The 20,004-nt window shown below is 41.3% G+C and overlaps 1 protein-coding gene across 3 annotated transcripts in view; it reads right to left on the minus strand.

Moving 5' to 3' along the window:
* LOC144533083 (bromo adjacent homology domain-containing 1 protein) overlaps nt 1–19,319 on the minus strand; it is a 31,980-nt gene extending 12,661 nt beyond the window's left edge. Inside the window, exon 1 of one of the 3 annotated variants that reach the window (XM_078274200.1) lies at nt 18,637–19,319. Coding sequence is in view for 1 of the 3 variants with exons in the window: in XM_078274199.1 (XP_078130325.1) it covers nt 7,217–7,370 (154 nt within the window). In the remaining 2 variants the exon portion in view is untranslated. The other 2 variants (XM_078274201.1, XM_078274199.1) reach the window with 2 other exon arrangements.
* Nucleotides 19,320–20,004: the final 685 nt, after the last annotated feature.

Consider the following 20,004-nt stretch of genomic DNA (forward strand, 5'->3'; position numbering starts at 1 on the left):
CATAAGCCTTGCAGTTTAGATACAAACACAACAACAGCCTCTGATGCAATACATAAAGAATGAATCAGTTCAGCGGAATGGTTTTGTGATCAGACTGAACTGATCTGATCATATGGCGAGCTCTCAGCCATTATATGCCCGTTGGTGATCCTCTCATTATAACGGGTTTGTGTGTGTGTTTATGTAGCATAGAAGAAACTCATGCACTCTGTCATTCATTCACTGCCTTATCACCTAGTGTGCACAGCATGCAAATAACAGCTTGTTAAAGCCAATTGTCTAGTCTGAAATGTTTAGTCTGAAAGGAAAATGTTAAAAAGGGCCTTGATACAATACAATAATAAGCTGAACTAAGGAAAATAAGACACATAAACAAGCCAGCTATATGCCTATTTAAACCAGGAGAGATTATTGTTGAAAATCAATGTCTAAATGGTCCAAAGAGTTATTGTCTGCCTAATAAGATGAGTAAACTTGCAATTAAAAACTGTACACACAGTAGAATCCACACCACAAAGAAAAACTCCCTACAGCAAATACATTTTCCAACATTCAACTTTCCTTTTGTAAACTGAAAAGTTTTTATTTTTTTTACCAACTCACATGAGCTTCTTGTCCTACCCCATTACTCTCCATAATTAGCTATAATCGGTTAATGAAATCTGCTCTTAAAGAGGAACTGCACACTAAATTATAGTTTTTTTTCCAATAAAACACAATTACATAGATTCTTGAGAGCATATGATGTTTATATATCAGGTTTTTTTTAGCTCAAGACTAGCTTGTACGTGTCTGCTGGGATTTGACTTTGGTTTGACCGAATTCGGTGGCCCCTCCCTACCGTAATGAGTTTTATGTCATAGTAATAGCATAGCTATCAGTTTATCACCAGGAGAAAAAATAAAAAAAATCAGCCATCCCACGTCTCATCACAGTAAGCCTTTTAATTCTGTATGGAGCTGTGCTACAAGAATTACAGGCCAGGGCTTCTGTTCAGACTAGCATGGCTGTGTGAGGCTCTGAGGGGCCTGACGCTTGATGATTCCTCTGTAGTCTAAACTCATTCAAGACCAGAGATTGTGGCCCAACTGACGACTCCTATCAACAAGATTTTTCAAACATGTTTGATTTTGCCTGACTGTGCTTGTGCAGTGTGAAGGCGTTCCAAGATTAAAAGATCAGAGTGATCCTGGCCGTAACGATTATGAGTGTAGCTCCAGGGTTAATGAAAATGAAGTACAACTTTTTGAACTACAACTCCCATTTCTATAGCGTTTCCCAAAGGAAATAACAGAATACAATTTTTCTTTATCATCCTCCTCCTCTGAAAACCCTTTTGATTTAAATGTAACAAAATGCTTTAATACCTTGAAACAAAAAAAAAGTAATAGGGCTGCACAGTAAAAAAAAATGTCATCGCCATCGCGATATCAACTTGCGCAACAAACACAAAAAACATACTTGATTTTTTTTTGTGTCAGTTGAAAGAGAATATCAGTAGAAAACTAGACTTTAAAATGTAACTGTCATTCTTTTTTTGGTGGTGCCTTTTATGTTGAATTAAATGTTTAATTTGTTGAATGTTGGAAAAATGATTTCCTTTCGTTTCTTTGAAATTATTTTAGCAGTGTACTGAAAGCAGCAGAAAGCAAGTAATATCGTTATCGCGATATTCAACAACGCATATCGCACATTTTTCTCATATCATGCAGCTCTACTTTGTAAGAATTTTTGGGAGCACGTTAATGAATGACAACATTGGGTAGTGTGCGATCGCTCATCGTCTTAAGCCTGTTTTATGCTTCTGCGGAGGCTCCACGCAGAGCTTTCGCCGTAGTCTACGTAAGTGGCCTGATGTTTATACTTGTGTGTTGGTGTGTGCATCGAGCCGGCAGATGTGTGTGTGTGTGTGTGTGTGTGTGTGTGTGTGTGTGTGTGGGGAGTGTGTTAGAGCGAGGGAGAAGTGAGAGAGTGACGGCGATTAGCTTCGGAGCGAGTACTGACTCTAGAGTCATGAGGTGCTTTCCGACCGGATAGTACTTGTACTTTTTAGAGGAAAAGTACACTTCTAAGCAGTTCTAAGAACTACTCTCCCCCAAAATCTTTTTTTCCGTTGTATTCCCACTGGCCAAGTGGCCATAGGGACTGGTAGGAGGGGTAAGAGAGTGACGCAAGCACTGCAACGGTCTTTATAGCATCGTCACTAGACCTTAGCACCACATACAAAAACAAAGCAGCATGGAGGAGGCCGTACATGGCCAGCAGTGCCTGCACCTCCGCATCAGTCCACTTTTCCAAGTTCCGCATTCCGTCCATTCTCGTAGTAATTCACGTAATGTTTTGCTCAACACAGACGGACACGAGGTGTCTGAGCAAGACTGGCCGAGCGACGAGCTAGAGGCCGGGGCAGACGCTTGCTGGCTGTCGCCTCACTTCATGGAGGTTCTCAACTCCGAAAACTTTGAAGCAAATTGTCCATTCGGCATCAATTTTCGCAAGACTGCCTATATTCGAAATCTAAACAGTTAATTTCTCGCCTAAAACGTTGTCAGAAGTGAATTTAATGATGAATAAGATGGTGAAAATTGTTAAACATGTCCCGTTGTTGGTTGTTGCTCTGTCTGCAAGTTGTGAGTTGGCGGTGGGCGTGACTTATAAGTTCGACCAATCATGTACACCTAGGAAAAGGGAAAAGGGAAAAGACCCTGCTCTGGAGTAGGAGCTAAAAAAGTACGCTACTGTGGCCAGAGGAACTTAAAAATCCCCAAATTTTTCCTGTCGGAACACGACGAAAAAAGTGTTCTAGGAACGTTTAGTTCTAAGAACTGCAAAAATCCCTCCGGTCGGAAAGCACCTATAGTGAGAGAAACAAAATGTCTCCCTTGTGTTTTCTGACCAAAGTGGGAAATCTTTAGCAGGAAAAGTTAACCCTCTCCTTGATTTCATGTTGTTTATGCAGAAGGAGAACCAGGAAATGAGTCGGGGGAAATGCAAAGCTACCAAGCCACAGCCCGAGTGACAGGTGTCGCTGCGACGTGTAGTTACATTTTTCATTGGTGCACGCCAGGCTACGGCGTAGGGTCTGGCGTAGACGCAGAGGGGTCTGCGGGGGGTACTCCGTTGATTCGACGCAGAAGCATAAAACGGCCTTTAGCCCAGACATAGGACGGACTCTCGGCTGTGCTTCTCAAAATGTAATCCGTTTCGCAGCGTGACCTTGCCTGCTAATACTGAAACTCAATACCAGAATGACAAAACTCAGATGTGTTTCACTTCATACTCGGAAATCCAGAAAAAAAACTATTTAAAATCTGTCCCTGAATCTGACAGATAGACGATTTTAATTACCTCAATAATCAAAGTCTGTATGCAGTCTGTATGTTTGTATGTCTATTTAGAGCAACTCTCGCATAACTAACCAATAACAGAGCTTTTTTATCATGATTTCTTTCTTTTTTTAAAACCACAAAGATAATTTTCCAGCAGCAGTTGCGGGTCACTGCTGAGAAGTGTAGGTGGGGAAACACTGGAGGGAATAACCTGTGAGATATTATCTCATGCGACAGCGTTCTGGCCGAATGGCAATTTGGCTCTTTAAAACACAGTTAGGCCTGGTGATCCTCAGGAAGTAATCTTACATTTACGGGAAGCTCAATGACCTTGCGCTCCGTCTCTAATTGGTTAGAAAACAGATCATCAGCTACTTTCAGAGCATCAAACACCGGGCACACCACACACAGGCCTGAATTACACACACATGCTCAGTACCTATATGCACTAATGGAGAGATGTCAGAGTGAGGGAGCTGCCCATGGAAAGGCGCCCCGAGCAGTTGAGGGTTCGGTGCCTTGCTCAAGAGCACCTTGGCAGTGCCCAGGAGGTGAACTGTCACCTCTCCAACTACCAGTCCACCACCATAATTTGGTCCGTATGGAGACTCAGCAACCCTCCGGTTCCCAATCCAACTCCCTACTCCCTACTGCCTGAGCTACTGCCACCCCCATGATGATGATGTAATGATGACACCTCACAAGACTCTGGAGACGATGTGTGTAAAACAGCAGCAAAGTTGGGTTTAAATAACAATTCAACAGAATCGGGACTGACTCAACAACTGACTAATGAAATTCAATAAGTATCTACTCCATTGATCTTTGTGTACACTGTGGAATTGCAGGTTCAGCTAAAGCAACCATTAAAACTATAAATGTTTCATGCACTAGCCTCCAAATTCAACTATAAGCATGCTTGAAATATTCATATATCACAATAGTCCATTAAAAAGTAAATACTATACAACCCAGCAGACAAAGCACCTAATGTCACAGATATCACAGGAAGTTACCACGGAGGACAAACGTTCAATTCTAAATTCCATATTATAACAATACAGAGGTGAGAAGAGATCAAACTGCCACAAAATAATAATGCTAGAATGTCACACAAAAATTGAGTCACTTTAGGAATAGTACATGACTATATAGGATTTGTAATAACAGGCCACAGTTTTAACATATTAAGCAAAGTGGATCCCAAACTATAGGTCCTCAGGAGGTTTGAATACATCGCCTGTGAATGATTTGAACTTTACTAGATAGTTTCCCTTTAGGTCCCATTTTCAGGGTGATAAATCATTTTTAGGTTAGGATTTAAAATGGTATATAATGAATAACAACTAAAGGGTTTTAATATGTAGGCTGATCACTATAATATGGTAGGTTTACTAACATGTGAAGCAGGTGTCAAACTATTCCTAAATGTATTTAAAACGTGTTTATTTGTGATTGTAATTATATTTCACTGTGTTAAAAAAACAAAAAGACATTAAAAATCACTTAAAAATGTCTTTACAGTCCCATACAGTCCCTCCAGGATTTCGCGGCCTTTTTTGGAGATTGTTGCGGCCCAAAATGCCTGATTTCGCGGGAGCTTTTGTAAAAAATTGCGATAAAAGTTGCGATGTCTTTTGTATTTTTGTTGCAATGAAGTTGCGGGAGACAGTGAAAGTTGCAAAAAAGTTGCGATTTTTTTTTTGTATAGTTCTTTAAAAATAAAAAGGAAACTTGTTTTGGGGAGAATAAAACTACTCTGGGCTGAGTTTTCCTTGTAACCTTACCAAAAAGGCTCAGGATGCTGTAAATGTTGGTATAATATGAAAATGGCTGGTGGACTTAAGACAAAAAATAATAATTTATTGAATCAATCAAATTTGAACATATGTGTCAGTGGCTTGTTGATCTTTACATTGTTAGTTATTTTCCTATGCTGGCCTGGGCTGGGACACACATTCATACGGTTTGATAATACTGACTTTAACTTATCATTGCACTTACAATGACGAGCGCAGCTGTCTTCAATTTAGGTCATCGTGTACGTCTCATCTCCTTTTTCTCCTGCATCCACCGTGTGTGTGTGTGTGTGTGTGTGTGTGTGTGTGTGTGTGTGTCTGTCTGCGTCAGTTGCGGGGGGTACGGAGCAGTAGCCCCACCCGCTGCAGAGAGCCGACAGCCAGAATGGAAACGGCAGCAACTTCAGCGACTTTTAAATCGTTAAAGTCTACATTGATGTTAAAATGTATCGGACGGTCTGAAATGTTTTGCACGGTCTTTCGTTGTGCGTTTTGTTGGTAAATGAGTCACACACACGTCTCGTCTTCATATCAAAAACAAGGAAATGATCAACCCGTTCTCACTCCCGATTGGTCATTGGCTCTCAGAGTGCATGTGGGACTGCTGGGATTGGTTGAAGTCGCGGGAAACTTCAGGTTATTGGTCAAATGTGCGGAAAAGTTGCAGTGATTGGTCAAAATTGCGAGTCGCACCAAATTCGCGGTGATTGGTTGTATTCGCGTGAATTGGCGCCATCGCACCATCGCGAAATCCTGGAGGGACTGTCTTTATATCTGTTTACAACTACACTATAGTGTGTTAGAAACTCTTTTCTCTAAGGGACTGTACAGAAGTTTAAAAATAAACAAGGCCCACCACAGTGTTAATGTTTTCTTTGGACCCTCACCATGACTTAAGTTAAAAACTGCAATACCCCTCCCCTCAATATCTCAAAATAATAAACGGATGGCAAACATAACAATATACTGAAAAAAAAATTACAGCCACTTGTTATTTCTGCTGATAGACTTTAGCACTGCAATATTTTAGCCGCAGAATGAATAAAATAAATTTCGTTCTGAAATGTGAAACAGTTGAAACAACCTGATCGTCACAAATACCCTCGCTTGAGCAAACATTTAAAATATCTTCTACCCCCTCCCCTCTCTAATAATTTTCATACAGTTCCTAATTTGTAGATTTTGTAGTGAAATACTGAATACCTCTTGCAGTCTCTAAAATTCTTCAAATAAGACAAATCTGAGACGGACATATTTACTTTTTCATGGAACTGCTCACCACCCGAGCCCACTCTAATTCCATTAATTATGATAAGAGGTCATATGTAGAACTGGCTTCAATGCAAGGTGTTCGTAAAGCACTACATTATCCAACCGATAAGCAACATGCAATTCACCTGGCCGAAACAACTCCAACTCTGCTCCAGATCACTTAACACTGGCTGTGCATGCTATACAATCATAACCTCATCAGCCAATATTACAACTGTAATTAACACCTCATCCACTTGGTTTTTCAAATGCTCCTCCTTTCAACTTTCAGGTAGAGACAGAACACCGGCAACACACACACATCCAAAATAAATAAACCAGCTGGGTAACGTAGTCCATTGGATCGGATTGAGAAGGCTCTTATTTTACATTTTCCATGTCACAGCTGTGACGGGCAGCTACAGCACGAGGCGCTGGCATGTTGACGTTTATCAAGAAGAGAATTTCAAACATTAGGTCACTGTCTTTTTTTTTTTTGTTGGTTTGTTTTCTTCAAAGACTTGCAACGCAGCCTTGAGCTTGATCTACAACACCACCCGCTGAGATGTCGCTTGGTTTGCCAAGATGCATATCTTAATGCATGTACATTTATACTACATGCGTATAGTACATAGCCTAAAGTGGCCAAGCAATACAGGAGGATGGGATACAGTACAGCTTGACGTAGCTTGCCCATCTGAAGTAGCCAGCAGGCTCTAAATATGGGCTGGAGAGGGGAGGGGGGGCGCTACCCGAATACACACAACACACACACACACACGAAATAAAGGGCAGTCACCCCTCTAGATCACATTTACTAAACGGATTCCTTATTACCGACACGGTGGCTGTTGTGATCCCAGCCCGAGTTGAGACCTGGGAGGATATGGCACGTAGCAGCAGCCCTGTGTATCGCTTCTGGTGCACGAAGCGAAAAATGGGTTCTGCGCTCCTCTCTGGACGGCTTGGCAGTCGGAACAACTTCAAACATTCAGGGCGAAATAGCAACACAAAAAATCGAGCTGGTAACTTACGGGTCGCCGACACACTTCCTCCTGCCAGTCGGGAACCGTCGAACAAATCTGCGGGTAAAGGGGGTGTGGGGGGTGTGTGTGTGTAGGGGGGGGGAAGCCGCCGGACTGGTGCGATGGCAGAGCTCCGCTCCGTAACTGGGAAAGCTGGGGAGGAGTGGAGAGAGGATCGACGGTCGGTGGCGCTGCCTGCGAGATGTGTGTGCTCTTCCTGGTTGGGCTTCCACCGATTTGCAGAAAACTTAATCTGAACCAATTGCCATACGGAGAAGCCTCGCTTGACACTCTCGCCCTCCAATGACGGACAAACAGCTGTTTATTGTGAAGGGAGAATGAGAAACTAAATATGTGCAGTAGGCTATCCGAGGTAACTTGCTTCCACTAGGCTACATTAAAACGCGGAGCTACATTACGGCCGATGGATGTTACTGCCCCCCCCACTACGACGACAGGCAGCCTCACCCTGTCATTTGTCGTGACCAAACCAAGACCAGTCAACCACCAGACAGTTAAAACACGTCTAGAGAAATCCATATGAAGCAATTCAAAACGCTACCAATAGTGGCCCATGTGGTGCGTGGGAGATATGGTTTTTAAATGCTTCCTTCCCATTTAACAAAGTTCTGATGAGTTATGGGATGTAAAGGAAAGCTCAAACTCGCTTTAAAGCTGCTCTTTATGACCCTGAACTGCATACGTTACCAGGTGTTGTTGCTCAAATATCTGTATCTATATTTTGTTACATTCGTCATTTGTTAGGCCTAGAGGTTTGATTTAAACTAGCTGTGGGCTTGGAACCAAGATGAACCAACTATAGACTACACATCAGGTACAACCTGACTCACCAGCTCTCAAGTCTAAAGAGTTGACTTGTTCAGTTTACTGTTTGTTAATATTTTTTGTAAAATCAAATGATGTTTAAACGTCTTCTCCACACACATCAGTTTAAACATCAGTTTAATTTACCTAGGAAATGCTGCATTGGAAACATTATTCAGGTTTGTGAAAATGTAATCCAAACACATGTAGTGCCTGTTGACAGTGGAAAATGGATGAGGGGATCCCTGTGCATCAGCCACCTTGGAGCTCAAACTGCCTACCTCAACAGACAGGGCGACTGAGGGAAGATCAGGAGTGATGAGGGTCTGGAGCACACGGTTATACAGCAGTCAGTCTAAAATCATGTCTTCATTTGAGTAAGACGAGGCACTGGCGGTTTAGTCGTTTAGGTTGCCTGCACTTTGCTAATATTTGTTTCATAGGGTATACAGGTTTTGAGTGGTGCATGCCACATTGCAATACTGTCTGCATTCACTCCTCTTACTCTGTCAGAGACATGCTTCATGTCGCAACACTAGTTGCTGCAGCTTATTTAAAAGCTCTAAAGAACTGTGTGCTTCAGACTTCACTCCAGATCCTGTCTGACGACAGTGTTCAGCATTGATCTGACAAATCATTAACTGTAATGTGTAAATTAAAAAGAAATAAATTGCATACTACTTACATTTGAAACTCACCAGTTACCCTTTTTTTAATCTTGTCTGTCATTATAGCCAAAAAAATGGCATTACAGAACTGGCATCTGAAAATAGCAGGGTGTAGTTTACCCAGCCTTAACATTTCTGGCACACTATATTATTTAAAGGAACTATATGTAACTTTTAAATGTTTCTGAAAATGTAATTTAATCTGATGATCATAAATGACCTGTAACGGCAATTAACGAGACTAATGGCCCTGACACACCAACCCGATAATCGGCCGTTGGACAGTCTGGCGAGGTCAGTGACTCGAGTCTGTTGGGTGTGTTCCATGCCGTCGTCCGTCAGAGGAGCTGTCGGCCTTCATTTTGGCCGACCTGACTTGCTGGGTCGGAGGGCAGGCAGTCGGACTCATTCCACCAATCAGATTGGTGGAGTGCTAACCCAGAAATAACGAGCGGGATGAGTGACGAACGGCTCTCAAAATCTGACGAAAATCTTTTAAACTGACCTTTGTCGATCTGAAATGAAGACAGATTCAGCAACTGCATGGCCTATTTCTCGCTTAAAGTGTTTTCAGAAACACGTTTCAGTGAACTATTTTCATAAAATACAAGATTGTATTTCGAACAAGCCGCCATTACTATCGGCTGGAGAAGCCAGACCCACGTGACGCGTTGTCATTTCCGGTTTAAATTTTTTGTATTACGTCTTGCGCACGCGCAGAACGTACGCTCAAGACGGCGTCGCTTTGGTGTGTTCCAATGCACCTTTTGGACCTCGGGGAGCAGACTGATCAGTCCGACTGCCTTTTCTGCCGACGGTCAGCTGTCGGGTTGGCGTGTCAGGGGCAGTGAAAAGAACGCTAGTTTCATATAGTTTTTTTAAATGCCTTATGCCTGGGTCCGATTTTTCTCACGAAATCACAAAATGATTCACGGCAGGTAGACGGCGCTACAGTCATACATTCTGATGGGTCACAGATTTGGGCGGCAATTGGGAGACAATTACGGGATTATAAATGATTCAAAACCGACCCCGAATTGGCCCTCAGGTGTGTAATATGTCTACTTCATTAAATAACTTAACAATGCGCAATGTGGTAAATTACGTCCCCCTTCCATTTAGCGCCCGGTTTTTATTTCTTTTCAGTCTGTGTTTGTGTTGGCCTACTATTTTCTTTTCCTTTGTCCCCCTGTAACGTTAACTTGTGTAAAGCGTCCGTGGCTTTCATGAAATGCGCTATATTAATCTAAGTTATTACTACGTTGGTTGCTACAACAATCTCTTATTGCTTTGGCTCATGACACAGTGACACCGTTACCTGGTTTAGCTCACGATACATCCAAAGTAGGCTAAGTTACCGTATACAACACTTGAAATGCAACGATGCATCTGTAACTTATTCTCTTATTGTAAATTAATGATTTTCTGTCCGAGCAAAAAATTCATCGCAACTGTATGACCTCCCGGTAACCCTAACTCAGTAAATCTACAGTGGGCAATACAGCACCGTAAAGAAAAGACCTTTACGGCAGCAGGTGTGATAAAAACACTACCGCTTTTGTCCAAAGTGGCCGCTAGAATCAACACAAACTGAAAGTTACATATAGCCACTTTAAAAAAAAAAAAAAACACTCTCTGTACCATACAAAACATTAGCATGTCGATTGAATTGCTTCTGACATGTAAAGAGCATTTCTTTCTATTTAGTTTTCTTTCTTGCTCCAGAAAGGTTTAAAATGCATGTTTATGTCAGATGAAGAATCCCAACCTGCCATCAATGAAAGCAGCCACTTTGCTACCTAAAGTACTCAAAACACTTTTTAATGGCAAAAAAGTCAGGAACGCTGAAAGGGCTGAATTATACAGTTGAATACACTGTTATTACATCAATTCAAACTCTTCAAAAAGGTGGCTGTTACAGGTCGAGCGTTTTTGTGCTGTGGTGAATAAACTCAAGTGATTGTCACATTGTGTCAAATAATCAATACCTTCCCTTTATGGAGAAGCTGATCAGATCGATTTCTTTAACCTCCACTTGTTGATGTGATGCAGATTAGAACACATCTCTGACAACTGTTGGTATTGATTACACTCAACCCTTAAACCTATTTTAGGAGTAATAAACTTGCTGAACATATTGAATATTTAACGGATATCTCCTTCAGCAGCTGATGGAGACCAAAACAGAGCTAAAATGAGGGTCAGTGTTTGTCATTCATCAGGTAGCCAGACACATGACTCCAAATGATTACAAATGTAGCGGTCTTGTCATATCGCTCAGACTGTAACCGCAAGCAACCAAGTCTGAAGGGCTGTTTATCAAGTCAGGAATTTCTGACAGCAACAACATCTCCGACTCGGTAAAAAGTGTCAAACCGTGGCAAAATGACTGCAAAGCCTCCGTCACCAGGGTACGGAAATCTGAAATCCGAATCACCACACATACAATGTAACATGTATGTCATAATATGTCATGGTTTCGGCTTTTAGGTTCCTCCAAGTGGACAAAAAATAAACTAGAATTACCGGCTTACGATTGTATGCCTTCGCAAACAAGTCAAGTTGCAGTGTGCATTCGTGTCTGTCCAGACTCATAGATACAGTACGTACGTAGTGAAGACTTTCGAACTGAAGCAATTTAATAAAAAGGGATTAAGTGCAACGTGGATGCTTCACACACACACACATCTTCAACCCGGCAGCACAGAAGATCTTTACAATCGCCACAGTTTTAACTTCAGCACCAGTGTCACCAATTCCGAACAAATGTCTCCCCTTCTGTTCCTGAGTTATGGCATTGAATAATGGCCAGAAAAGTGTTTTGCAGAACATTATGATGTCACAGTGAAGCTGACCTTTGAATCTAAAATATCATCACTTCATCATCCCCCCCCCCCCAGGGCATGCTGAGATATCGAGTTCACAAGAATGGAAACAGACGAATGTACGGACGGATGTATGGACAGACGGCCTAACAACCCAAAAACATAATGTCTTCAGCCACGGCTGTCTCCGGCCATGACGGTTACCCTAAATCTCAACCAATTATATTGTAATAATTTAGTTACCTAAACATTACTATACTGTAATTGCAAGTATATTCAAATATTTATATATTCAAATATATAAAAAGAATTGATAAAACATACATTTAGTTTGTCTTAACATTTTGTTAAAGGTTGGGTCAGAGGCATTGCTCTAAAAAGAAAATGGAGCAAAGTTGAGTAAAGGTTTAAATATTTTACTATTAAAAAGGACCAGTGTCTAGGATTTAGTTGCATCTGTGGCTGCAGATTGTCCTGCATCACCCTGTCAGGGTTCTTATTTGCAATAATGACAGTCTTACTCAACATGATTCCTTACCTAAGAATTCAGCAAAAATACAGCATGGCATATTGCAGGCGTTATGAGAAGTTTATGTGTATGTTTTAACTACAACGTTTTACAGCCACCATTTAAGTCTACAGGGGTTGAAAGTTTCATGATCAGAAGACAGACTTTGCGAGGAGTAGTACTTCAAAGTTCTAGTTTGCTTATTCAATGATTTACTTTAACATATGTTCTCAAAGTCAAAGACGCTAGCAAAGACAAACTGTGCTTCACTACCTCCAGCTGTTACAACTGAACTTCAACTTACTTTCCTACAATGCTTTTGTCAAAATCACTGCAATCAAATGTTTTTTGTGGCTCTAAATGAGACTTCTGTACATGTTAACAGGCCCACTCTTCCTGAGCAAACTGCTCCAGCTGTCTCTGGTTTGTACCCCAGACTGCAAGTTTCAGCTTTTTCCATAGAGGTTTGATAGGATTCAAATCAGGACTCATACAAGACCACAAAATAGTCTTATGTTCTAATCCATTCTGGGTGTTTTTAGCTGGGTGTTTTGGGTCATTATCCTGATGGAGGACCCATGACCAGTGACTGAGACAGAGCTTTCTGACACTGGGCAGTACACTTCGCTTCAGAATGCCTTGATAGTATTGAGCTTTCCTTGTGCCCTGCACAGATTCAAGGCACCCTGTGCCAGGCGCAACACAGCAACCCCAAACCTGTTCAGTTTCAATGACTGCAGTACTAGCTGAGGATGTCCTACCAGTCTGGGGCAGCAGAATGAGGACAGTCAACGCCAACAGAATCAACACGATCATGTGGAAGGCTGTAACTTGATTCTTTGGTGGTGGTGTCAGAGAGGAGGATGCTGTGCAAGCTGCGACACAATATGGGCAATGACGATACACGTCCACAGGGACCGCCATTTCCACACTTGCAATTCGTTGTCTATGTAAGCAGCACGGCTGAATTTTAATAGATGGGGCATTGTGTTGCCCGCTGCTCATTTGCATTAAGTTTAGGTCTAGGCTACTTTATGCAAATAAGCAGCATCCAGCGTGACTTTCCGCCTCTAGGAACTCTCAAAATCTTTTTTAAACTAACCATTGTCGATCTAAAAAATGAAGACAGATTCAGCAACTGCATAGCTTATTTCTCACCTCAAATGTTTTTCAGAAACACATTTCGTTAAATTATTTTCGCAATACGAAGAGAAAGTTTCCAAACGAGCTGCCATGTTTTGAAAAAATCTGAAGTAGACAGCCCACGAGTGAAAGCGTTTGTCCAATCAGGTGCAGCAAAGTGTTTACGCTGTTGTAGGGGGGTGTAGACTGTATTTTTTTGTACATTTGTCATGGAAGAGAAAATGACAACTGCTGTGTCAGGATGCAGGCACGCCCATCAAGAGTCCAATGCTGGGAAGCAGCGCGATCCCTCCCGTCCAAAGACGCCTCTGTGGACATGTACCTCAACTCTCTCCCTCTCCACCACGTACTGGTCACACACACAGGAGCACCTTCGGCAACAGACTGATACCACCACAATGCACCACAGAACGCCAAAGAGTCCTTTCTTCCTGTGTTATCATCTATACTAGTAACCTGTTTTGGCATGGTATATGTTGTATACATTTGGATCGCACCTTATTTGCACATTACTGTTATCTAGTTGTTGTTTTTTTACATTTTGCACCTACTGTTATGCTATCTATGTTAGCCTTTGTATGTTTCTGTATTTGCACTCTTTGTATCTGCACTCTTCCAACTGCTGCACAGCTATTTCCCTCAGGATAAATCAAGTTTGATCTCTTATCTCATCTTTCTGATCTCCTCTCCTTTGCTTTTTCAGGTCCATGTTCAGTGTGGTGCACACAATGATACCAAACAGCACAGTTTAAATAGGCTGAATGAAGATTGGAGACATTGTGAACATAATTAAAGAAACTAATTAGTTTGAAATATCACTATAATCCAATTATTTATCATCTTTGTTTATGTGGTACAAACAAATGTGTCCTGACCATTTTAGAATATCTTTGTAGAATAAGCAATAATGCATCTCTTTTCACATCTTCCTGGCTTTATTCTATGACATACCAAAGGCATGCAAGTATACATGACAAAATAGCTTTTAATTTCATTACTTTTCAGAAGGAACAAAGCATTATTTCAATGAGGTGTGTGGGTACCAACACATTTGAGCACGTCTGTTTCTATTAGGTTAGATTCATTAGTATATATTGATGGATCCTGAGAATATAACTGTAAGAAAAGTGTGTGGTAAAAGTTAGATTTTGTGGTTTCTCACAAAGAAAAGCAGAGCTGGATCACTGAAACACACACACACACACACACGTTCCGTAACTAACATTCTTCATTCAGTTGTCCTACATCTCATTGCCCGTTTCAAACTGAGAGCCAGCAGACATGAAAGTGTCACAGTTACTGTGAACAAGGAGCATGGCAGGGCATTGGAAATTAATTCAATAATCAGGACAGAGCTTTTATACTTAAAGGGCCACCATGGGCTACTTATGAAATTAAAACATATATCACCATGAAAAGGACAGTGCCACGCATATTCAAGATTTCATGTTATTCACAAGGTCAGCTCTGGCTAGATTTTCTATAGAAATATAAAAAGAAATGTAGAAAAAAGCCCAGCAGATGATATTAATTTCAGAGAAGTGAATGGAACCCTGGTGTATAAGTACCGGTGTTTTTTCAGGACAGTGACAGTAAATAAACATAAACAAGCCTCTTACAATGAAACCAAGCAACCATGACACTAATCTTGCTTCTCATCGGAAGCTGCTCAAATGACAACCAGTGTCAACACACATGGATGCACACAATATTTCATTGTTACACACATTTTAAATGAAATGTACAGCCAGTCAAACCTATCATAAGACTTTAAATGCAGTTCTGCTGTATCTCTTTGTGGCATTACAGGTGACAGAAAAAGCCAAGTTAGTTAGTAGAAAATGGTCCCATTACAAGTAGCCCATTAAAAGTCCTGCATTCAAAAGTGTACTTAAAGCTTTAGTGCGCAACGTTTTGATATTAATGAACGTCCGTTACATTCAAGCCATTGCCAAATGAGTTGCTACAAAGCTAATTAAGACTATCAGCTCCACACAACTCTCTCTGTATTTCTCAGTATGGCTGTGTTCAGAAGATTGTGTCGTCCGGCGACTTTCACGCGCAGAAACTCATATGAATTTAATTACCTCTTCTTAAGAGTCCATCATGTTTTGTTTTTTTTATTCTAATCCACCGTGTCCTCCTAGTAGTAGAGCTACTTTTACTTCATATACAGTTACTGTAGGTACTCTAGGCCTCAGGGGTCTGGATCCCTCCAAAGGGTACCGAGATATATCTTAGGGGTTTTGAGATGATTAATGGGAGAGGAAAGAAAAAAATTGTTCTGCAACACAAATGTGTAGTCTTTTTTTCTCTGTAATATTATTAAACCATCCGAGAGGTTTAGAGGGAAAATGTGTCTTTGGTTAATCTGTTGACAACTCATACTGTAGACATCTGAAACCAGTGACAATGTAGTGGAGTAAAAGTATAAAGTAGCATAAAACAGAAAAACTCAAGTAAAGTACAAAGTACCTCAGAGTTATGAGTACTTAGTTACTTTCCACCAATATGCCTTATGGACAAATGAGAGGACTGGGGGACAGGTTTCTGGAGCGTGTAGAAATCCTATTATTTCTACACGCGGTATTTCTGTTGAACACTGCAGAAAGTCAAATTAGGGCCTAAGTATTGTAAGTGATTAGGACAACTGAATGATGATACAAAGAAAATGAAAATAAGCTTAGGCATTGACCATTTAAATATCCAAAATATACCACTAATCCATAAACCTTCAATTTCATAGATAATTTAAGAATTAGAATTAGATTTGTATGTTGGCAGAGACCGGTTGATAATTCACAGTGGATTGCCTTTACTTTCATAGCTCGGTTATTAGTCCTGCATGGCTATTTAATGAGGGGTCTGGAGGTGTGAGTCGTTTTAACACTTCTATATTAGGTTTTATGACATGTATGATAGCTAAGTGAGGTGGAATGCAGTCTGTCTGATGAATGTGATAAAGAGGTACTGCATGGTGAAGTAAAAGTCTGCTGAAGAAACTCCAAAAGATTAATGTTCAACTACAATAAACTAGTGTGTCAAAGTGTGGCGTGGCAGATCAGTTCTTTTCATTTACACTGCAAGAAAGTGTCATGGCAGCCCTGAAAAAAAAAAGGGACTTGGCAGGAAAAAAAGAAGCAAGTCACTGATGTGTGATCAAGAGAGAGAATTACTAAAGATGTCTGTTAATAGTGGTTATTAAAAACATAGAAAGAACAAGGCCTGAACGAGTAGCAACTCATATCTACACTTCCACTGCCATTAGGCCAACAATTTATTTAGTTTTCGTGACTGATCAACAGTGGTGGAAAGGAACTAAGTTCATACTCAAATACTAATACAATTTTGAGGTATTTGTACTTTCAACTTAAAAATGCATTTCCCCTACTGCCTTAAAAATGTGACTTAGCTAAACGTAGGTTTATTAATTATTTCAAAGCCGTCTCATGAGTTTTGAAAATATAGTGAGTTAAATTCACTGATCTTCAAGTTCAATAAAGACATTGAGGTGAATCAACAAGCGTTCAGTCACACCGACAGATTTGTTTTACATTCACATTTTCTTAGTTTGAAGAGTCAGTTCTTTATTTAACAAGAAGGATTTACGACTGCAGCTGCTCCTGTTGGAGCCCCTTTGTACCAGAGTCAGTATAAAAGCAAACAATTATCCAATTTATTCCACATAAAGGCAAAGATTAAGTCCAAAGTCCAAAAACTGAATAGACATTTGTGTCGCAGAACGTTTCTGCTTTTCTTCGTTTCTGCCTCATTATTAACATCTCTAATGACCCCTCAGATTTATCTTTTGACCCTTTGGAGGGGCCTAACCCCCAGGTTTGGAACCACTATGTAAAGTTAAAGCTCCAACTCAACCAGCCACAGTAAAATACCATATATACATTGATACATCAGTATTAACAATGTAATAATACATAATAATATATCAGTCACATGGGCCATTTTCTGCAGAAGGAGGACTTTTGACACTTTAAGTACATTTTGCTGCTAATACTTCTGTACTTATACTTACATAGTAAGTTTGATTGCAGCACCTTTACTTGTAATAGAGTATTTTATATTGTTGTATTGGTACTTTTACTTCAACAAATATCAGAATACTTCTTCCACCACTGCTGATCAAATATAAGTGTGTGATGCACTATCCCAATATTTAAAGTGCATTAATTAGCCCATGTATTAAGTATTAAAAGGACATGTGTATCTACTGTATAACCAATATACTGAGTTCAAATAAAGGGTCTAATTAAACAATCATGAGGTTTTACCAGTTTCCAGATTCCAGTCAGTTTAATATCTGCACAAACAGGACATTGTCATCACACAGGCCGTCCTTTTAGTCCATGTTTCATTTTAATCTGGCCAAAAAGTTTACTTCACTCAATAAAGCCCTCTATACAGTGCATGTCCTGAAGACCATTCACTGACAACCCGCGCCTCGGGAGGTTTATCTATGATGTCATAATAAAAGCATCATCCGTTATGAGCTCATTGCCTTTATGGCCTAATTGGCAAACTGTGATTGTGGGCTAATTGCTTTGCCATTTGTAAAGCCCTCTTCATTTAGCCTACCTGAGCAGAGGACCACACTAAGTTACACCGCTGACTGTTATTCCTTCTCTCTCAGTTTACAGTGTCCGATTTGTTTATTTTCCCTGACTCAACCCAAAGTCGCCCCTTGAAGGCCCAATGTGAGTCACACGCGGCGAGCAAATTATACCCCCAAGAAATGCCACAGGCTATTGTGCCATAAAGTTTGTAACCCCTCGTGCGCGCGCACACGGCCACACACCAACCAACACACAGTGGGACTGATATCCAGGTGAACACATCGCGCATCCATCCAGCCAATCATAATATTAGTGAGCTCACGGGTTGCTGTGTCCCTGTGATTGACATTGTTTCAGTCTAGTCAGCACACAAAGCACTATTATCGCTTTGACATTACACTTTAGTGGCTGCTGGTGGTGGTGGTGGCGGCGGCGGAGGTGACGGTGGGGGGGAAGGAGGGGGGTGGGGGGGGGGGGGCTATGATAACACACATTGCACGGCCAGTCCGACTGAGTACCACTCCCTGGGAATCTCCTTCATCACCATGGCCATTATCTGCCTCTGCAACGTCCTCCAGACATTACTAAAAATGCACACACAAAAGAAAAAAGCTGGCCATGCAAGCCCTGCTCTGCCTAAATAAAAAAGAGAAAGCAATGAGGAAAGATAATGTGGAGCAGCCGCTACTTACCGTAACGTATGTGTGTGGCGGGCAGTATCTCGGCTGAATTTCAATGGTGCGAGGAGCCAGTCAGGGCACCTTGTTTTCAAATGGCTAGGTAAGGCAGGTCAGCCTCGTCCCACTGGTTAACCGATGCAGCTCAACTAGAGGAAATAAACACGAACGTCGCCCATGTTTCGCCACTCCACTCGAGGGAACCTCTTTCAGATATCGACGAGAGGAGAGAGAAGAGACGGAGCAAACAACTATTCTCGCAAGAAGAGGTAACACTCTTTTCCGAGACGAGTGGGGTTTGTTCAGGATGTTTTTTCTTCAATATCCCATCCACTCTTCCGAGGCCAACACGGCTGCAAAACCTTGAGTGCTGCTGCTGGAGATAGAGTCCGTAGCCCGCACACACGTCGCTTATATCCGTCACTTGGCATGAACACTGTACGCAGCCTTCAGTTTGCGCACCAGTCGGAGCGTTGCTACTGAACAACAACTAGCAGCACAACATGACTGACTGACTGACTGCAGCGCTGACAGACGGGGTGAGCTGGGCCCCCTCCTGCCATACAAAGTGAAGAAATCCTCAGCAAAAGTCTCTTCAGTGGTCCCGTTTAAAGACTATTTAAAAAACAAATGTGTTTTACATAGCATCAAGAACAAGAAGAACATCCTTATCCTACTTCTGCGCTGAAGCATGTGATGGCAACATGGTGAGCCTTTTAAAGGGGTATCCACGCGCAACTGCAGGCAGGGGTTGCCTCTTTGGACCCACCCCGTTAACTTTCTTGGTAGGGATGTTGCTGTGGCATTAATTGGACACGGTGATGACTTCTTCAGGCAGCCTGGAAGCACGTGTATACAAACCAGTGTGCCTTAAAGTGGGATTCAGGCCAGGAAAACCTCTGCTGTGGTGCTTACAAGGGCTCCGTGCCAAAGGTTGCAAGTATGGGTCCAACTGAAATTATATTCACAATAAAACTGAACACAATTTAGTAGGCTATACTTTCCATATAATCATGCATGACCCCCAACGCATAAACCAGATATTTATGGAGGCTTTACTTTGACAAGAAATTGACACTGATTTTCCAACTGCCTTGATGGCCCCAAACTAAACCAACTGGTTGTGTGTCATTTTAATCATGTTTAAGAATATGCACCATAACATGCAATTTCAACCAAAAAGAGTCCTAAATTTGGGGTCCTGCATTATTGTCTAATATATTCTTTCTGTCTTTTGTCCCTGACTTGTAGGAGCTCTAGATCTAGACTTTATTGTAGTTTATATTGTGCTCATGGAGCATATTTCTAAATATAGTTCTGTTTAATAATTGCCTAACTAAGTGACACAGACAACCTGGGACCAGATAGTTTTCAGCAGGAGAC

This window comes from Sander vitreus, chromosome 18 (assembly GCF_031162955.1).
Source record: "Sander vitreus isolate 19-12246 chromosome 18, sanVit1, whole genome shotgun sequence".
Taxonomy (NCBI): Eukaryota; Metazoa; Chordata; class Actinopteri; order Perciformes; family Percidae; genus Sander; species Sander vitreus.